At 37.2% G+C, this 6,000-nt stretch overlaps 1 protein-coding gene across 3 annotated transcripts in view; it reads left to right on the forward strand.

Moving 5' to 3' along the window:
* The window catches only part of RB1CC1 (RB1 inducible coiled-coil 1), a 179,118-nt gene extending 174,111 nt beyond the window's left edge, over positions 1–5,007 (forward strand). For all 3 annotated transcript variants that reach the window (XM_045005840.1, XM_045005841.1, XM_045005842.1), the window contains 2 exons: positions 3,276–3,346; positions 4,030–5,007. In XM_045005840.1, coding sequence (XP_044861775.1) covers positions 3,276–3,346; positions 4,030–4,107 — 149 coding nt within the window. In that variant the 3' untranslated portion in view covers positions 4,108–5,007. The remainder of the gene's footprint in view (positions 1–3,275; positions 3,347–4,029) is intronic.
* Positions 5,008–6,000: the final 993 nt, after the last annotated feature.

Here is a 6,000-nt window from a genome sequence, read left to right on the forward strand (position 1 = left end):
ACAGCCAATGTAAAGTGGTATGCAGCTCCTTCAGTCCTGCCCATCTTCCCCACGTTTTCCCTCAGCAGTCTTCAGTGCGTCTGGGCAAAGTAGTATCTTATGTATACGGGACAATGAAATCAAGCAGCCCACCAACCCTGACTTCACTAAAAGAGTTTTTTTTTTTTTCAGAAGAGCAAGCAAAAAAAAAGTTGTTGAAAAGGAGGAGGAAACAGAAAAGGGAGGTGTGGGAGAGAATGGTTGGAAAAAAGGAAAGGAGGGTAAACAGGCTATACTTGGGCTTGGTGCAAGAGACACAGTGATGGCGAAAGGCGTGTCCATCCCCAGCTAAACGCAAGGAGGGCTCCAACAAAAAAATAAATTTGATGCATACACAAATGTCCTTTAACTTTCCACATATAGCTTCTCAATTTGAAATTTGTTACGGGTTTTCTCAGGCTAGAGATAATTTTTAAGGTCTGGATGAAACACATGACGTACAGGATATTGAGACTTTATTAAAAGTAGTTTTGGGAAATTGATCTCTCTGTGTGAATCTGGCAAATAAAGATGGCAAGCTAAAAGTACTGTGACTTAAAAAGTGGAGAGGAGGATGTGCATAGAACCACTTTTTTAGAGTTTAGTTTTAAGTTATTAGTCATAAATTTAATAACTGCTGGGAATGCTGTGAAGATTGGTGACAGGCACAGTAATAGACATAAAGCATCTCACAAAGAAAATAAATGGAGTATGGTTCTTGTAGATATTACTGATCTAGAGAGGCACACTGCAACTGCTTCACACTTACAGTAATCTCTTAAAATCATTGCTGTGTTCCTTGCACACATTTTAACATCAGCCAGTGAGGTCACCCCTTGTAATTTACATTCCCATTTCATTGCCCCCTTTCTACCTCCAACGCAACTTAGTTTTCAGCACCTCTTACAGATCTTGCTACTTGGGCACCTGCAAAGCCTGTGTTTTGGGGCCCCAAAATTTGGAAGAACTAGAAATATAAAGTAGAATTTCAGCTTTCCTTTTCCTAAATGTTTCCAACCCATTTCCTTACAAAAGACATCTTTGGTAATGTAAACTGAGTGCTACCATTGTGTCCTTGAGTTGAAAGAAATATAAACTTGAATGCTAGGGTTGAAAGAAACAAGCACTTGGGCTCCCCTTGTGCAGCAGAAGGCAGGGGAAAGGAGAGATCACTCATTCACCTCCTCATGAAACAAGTGAAGTTTGGGATAAATTCCAAAGAACCATATCACTATTCTTCTCCCATGTTCTCAGATCAGCCATGAGCACAGTGGTATGGCTGTGGTGGACACTAGTCATGATGTACCCAAGTACAGGAAGTTACCATTTTAGTACTCCCCAAAACGGGGTGTCTGGATCTGCCCTTTGACACCCAGGCATGCACATCTACTTCTCACAGTAATATTAATCCCTCACGCACCACCTATTACGCCGAACATTATTTATTCAATCTTGCATTAATCTGCCTCTGCTTGTTTTGAGAGATGGGATTAGGTAAACTCTGAAACTGGTTGCAGAGTTGCCAATTTCTGCAATATTATTACAAATCTCAGTTTTTAGATGTTGTAAGCTGTTCGTGTCAGGGAATGCTAGGGCTTTCTCACTATTTTTGTCTTTACTAATAAAGACCATTTCCAGTTTTTTTCCCAATGGAACCAAAACCTGGCTGCCCTCAGCAAAGATGGTACACCACTATTCATGTTTGGGCCAGATAAGTGACAATGAGGGGTCATGGGAACACGGAGGGGAGTAAGGAATGTGTGCCTTGATGAGGGCTTTGGATTATGGGCAGCAGGCAGCATGAAGAGATGAAAGTGTTGCTAAAAAACACTTGTCAGGTGGTCCAAAAAATTTGTAATGGAAGTTAAGGTTTTGCAAACCTGTAATATTAAGTACCAAGTGTGTTTTATTTTTATTTGAAATATCAATGAAATATTCCTCTATAAAGTGCACAGCCCAGACATGGATGCACTGAGCTAGTTCTTGAAAACTCAGTTTAGTTAATTAAAATAGACTCACTCACTTCTGAGAGAAACGCAAAAAATAAAACAGCATAAATGCTGAAAAATAAATGTGATTTTTTTTAAACTCTTCCAGTTGTATTAGTCTCAGGTGGTGGTAATAATATACAGTAAATTCCTGAGCAATGATTTAGTATCTGTATCTCATTGCACTACTTAGTTTCTTTGTTTTATATGTAAAGGAAAACTATAATTTATACATGTAACTACTGCATGTATAAAAATAAATGCTGCTTCTAGTTTTAAGAGCTATAATATACTATCTAAGGTATTATTTAATATGATTACTAAAGACGTACAGATTCACAGTCTTCCTTGTACGCTGTGGTTTTGCTGATGGTTCTGGAGTCCTGCATTCTAGTCCTAACCCAAGAGGGCAAAACCAAAGCCAGGGATTGACACAGTGTAGAGCTATCCCATCTATATACCCCTTACAGTAGTAGCATGGAGGAGTAGGGGGGTAAGAGATTCTACACACCATAGAGTGAGTCTCATGGTGACTGTTTCAGGGCTGTATATGCTCTCAGTACAGCCAGAATTAGCCAGCGGCATGGCTCAAAGCACATGCAATGGAGTACCTGGCCAAATGAATTTAAATGACTTCCCCGAGGCTGCATAATGAATCATTTGCAGACATTACATTAAAAATCAGTGATTCCTGGCTTCTAGTCTAATGTTTCAAACACGCTGTTTCTCATTAATATGCCAGTTTGAAAATTTATCATATGCATAGTGTGTATATTACATGATCCTTTGCTTTCACACCTGTTTTAAGATTTTCCTTCACACTGATGACTGACAATTTGAAAAGAGTAAAATAAATAACACTTAGCATTTTTGTAATGAGATTGCAACATAAGCATGTGTTCCCTAGCTGCTGTGGTAATATAGATGTACCAGTACCTAAATTGTCTTCATGAAGAGTTTTGTTACTAATTTGTCCCAGTACAGTTGTTCTAATTTCTAGTTATCCTGTTGTTTCTAAAGCTGTTTTAGTTTTCATTTTAATATTTGTATATGTTCATCATTGCAGCTAACTATTACTAGTTATGAAATTTAAGGTACTTCAGTGTAAAAGATTATAGCCAAAATTTTCAGACATGTAAGTGCATGGTCCCTGTGAAAATCAAGCCAGCTTGATGTAGGAGGTTAGTTTGCAGCACCCATGTTTGAAAATGCTGGCCTATCTCTTTGAGGACAGTAATATATCATGTGTAATGCTTTGATTCTGTTTAGCTTCAGGTGCATCTAGAAGACCTTGGGTGCTAGGAAAAGTAATGGAAAAGGAATATTGCCAGGCAAAAAAGGTACGGGAATACTACTGATAAATATGTAATTATTAAAATCAGTATACAAGGAAAATGGGTCCAGATTCTGCTACTCTTAACCATGTTCATTACCACCTTCTCCTTAAGTAGCACCACTGAAATGTATGAGACTGCTTGTGGAGTAAATATGGCAGAATCTACCCAGTAGTTATTACTGGTGATTGGAAATATTCACTCTGCTAGATTCTTAGTTGAGGGTGTTTTATGCTTGCCTTGATGAATTAGTTGGAAATGGCCTGTGCACATCAGAAGATGAATTTGGGGAAGTAGTTTATCTGTAATTTTGCCATCCTACCTGGCATTTGTATGAGCTATTTTGGAGAGACTGCGTAAATCAGGAGGAAAATACTAATTTTTAAAAGGCTTTAACCTCTGAGCTATCGCTGCATCACAGGGCCAGAGGACTAACCCCTGGAGCAACATAGAGCAGTCAATAGTGCTACTAGCCAATTGGCACATCTCCCTGTTAATGGTAAGCTATCACTGGCTGGTCTCAGCTGTCAGTTCAGACAAATAGGGTTTTCTAGACAGTCTAGTCAGTTTTTAAAGTGCTGGGGGTGCAAATAACTTCCTGCTCTGAAAAATCTTAGTGAAAGCAGAATAAAATAGAACAACATTTTTGGTATGTAATTTGAAATAATGTTGTTTGTTTTTTTCCTTAGGCACAAAACAGATTTAAAGTTCCTTTAGGTACAAAATTCTACAGAGTGAAAGCAGTGCCGTGGAACAAAAAAGTATAACACAGTGGAAACCCTGTTTATTCTGTCTCATTCTTTTCTGGATTGTCCTTCAGTGCTCATTCATCGCTCCAAGTAGCAGGCCATCTTTTTATACTGAGGTCATGTGACAATATGCTTCACAGATATACTACTTTTAATTTTTAATGGGTTACATTTTAGAAACCAGAATTTCATTCAAATCCCTGGCCCTATAACTGTTCCAGTTTTTTTACCCCGATAACTTTAGGAGTGTGGACCAAAGGAGTTCATTTTCGCAAAGGGCAAACCTTGTGCATCATGGCTTATTATTAGCCATGTTAATTGCCTGTTAAATATACATTAGCTTGTATTTAGATGTTAAATGTTAGTTACCATTATTACCAGCATATGTCCTTTTGTGAAATCATTTAAGTACTTGCACTCTTTAACAGATTCTTTATAATATGTATAAATTCATCAACTATTTAAAGAGGAGTGTTCATTGCATGCCAATAATCATAATTTTTCTTCAACATGAGTTTGCCTCAGTAGATGAATAAAGATAACTATTGCATCTTCTTTCATTACATTAAAATGCCCTTTAATGTTTAAAAAACCAACCTTGTAATTTGATGGGCTGATCTGAAAATCAGTCCCAGGTAAATCTACAATCTTCAAAAGCACTTTTGACAGATTGATCACATAGATTCTGAAGGGAAGAATCCCTGTGCTGTTAGATTTAAAGTGAAGCACTTGAACCTTCCCAACAACACAGAAGTCTTGTATTAATCTATTTAGAAAAATCATATTGATGAAAATTGTATTTCATGGTTGAGTTTCAGGAAAAAACTCATTGTACATTAACCATACAAGAGTCATTTAAGTAACAAATTATTGTAATTGTAAAAGACATGTAGACTTTTAAAACAATAAAGATTTGAACCTGAAAATGTCTGAATAGTGTGTGCCTTTTTAAATATCCGCTTCATATAATACCATTCTGTAATTTTCAGTGTATAGATGGGGCTCCTCTTGTAACAACAAATAGGATTTAATTAAATGGCAATCCATATTTTGTCAGCAGATCCGATGAGCAGACATATTATTCAAATGAATTACTGTGGTCAAGGAAGGTAATTTGTATACTGTTCTAACTAAATCGTAATGAACAAATGACACTGTGTTCTGAAGGTAATTCCTTCTTAACGTTTTGTGGTTCCAAAACATTCACTTTTGTGAACACTGGGAAGTTTGAGGTCTGGATTTAGCAAGTAAGTGGGGTTTGCCCCTTAGAGTTCAGCCTGGGGTTTCTACACAGAGGTGGGCTGTAGGTAAGAAAAGAAACACACACAAAGGTAAGAGACTCTATCAACGTAATCGCAAAGACATTTTTCAATCCAGCTGATCCACGTTGCTTTTAATAAGCTCCTGGACATGTTTTTTTATTTATCTAAAATGTTCTGATATCAAACACCAATTGAGTATTAGAAGTAGGTTTTTAAATCACAGCCTGGAAGACTTTTGAAGGGCCTGCATCTAGTTTGCTTCTCATCTTCCATCTGCCAAACTGCAATAAATACCATTGAGTACGGTAAATTAAAACTGTGACAGCTTCAAGGCACACTTTTTGCTGGATGTCAAATTTGTGTTACTTATGTATATACTGATCCAGCTGATGAGTCATATGACTTCTGAGTGGAAGCATAGTTTCTTCTTCAGCAAAAATATTTCAGTAGTTTTGAATACTTGCAAAAGTGAGATAGGTGTTGATTGCTAGTTAAATGGGTGGTCTTTCTTTTTGAGTTTCTAAAATGGTACTTTTCTATAGCCCAATGACTCTTTTGCCTACAAATTAGTAGGATTCCAGGTCTGAAAGATTTACCCAATAGCATTTTTTAGTCAGCTTAGTTAGTTCGGTCACACATAGTGTTGGCA

This window comes from Mauremys mutica, chromosome 2 (genome assembly GCF_020497125.1).
Source record: "Mauremys mutica isolate MM-2020 ecotype Southern chromosome 2, ASM2049712v1, whole genome shotgun sequence".
In the NCBI taxonomy this organism is placed as follows: Eukaryota; Metazoa; Chordata; order Testudines; family Geoemydidae; genus Mauremys; species Mauremys mutica.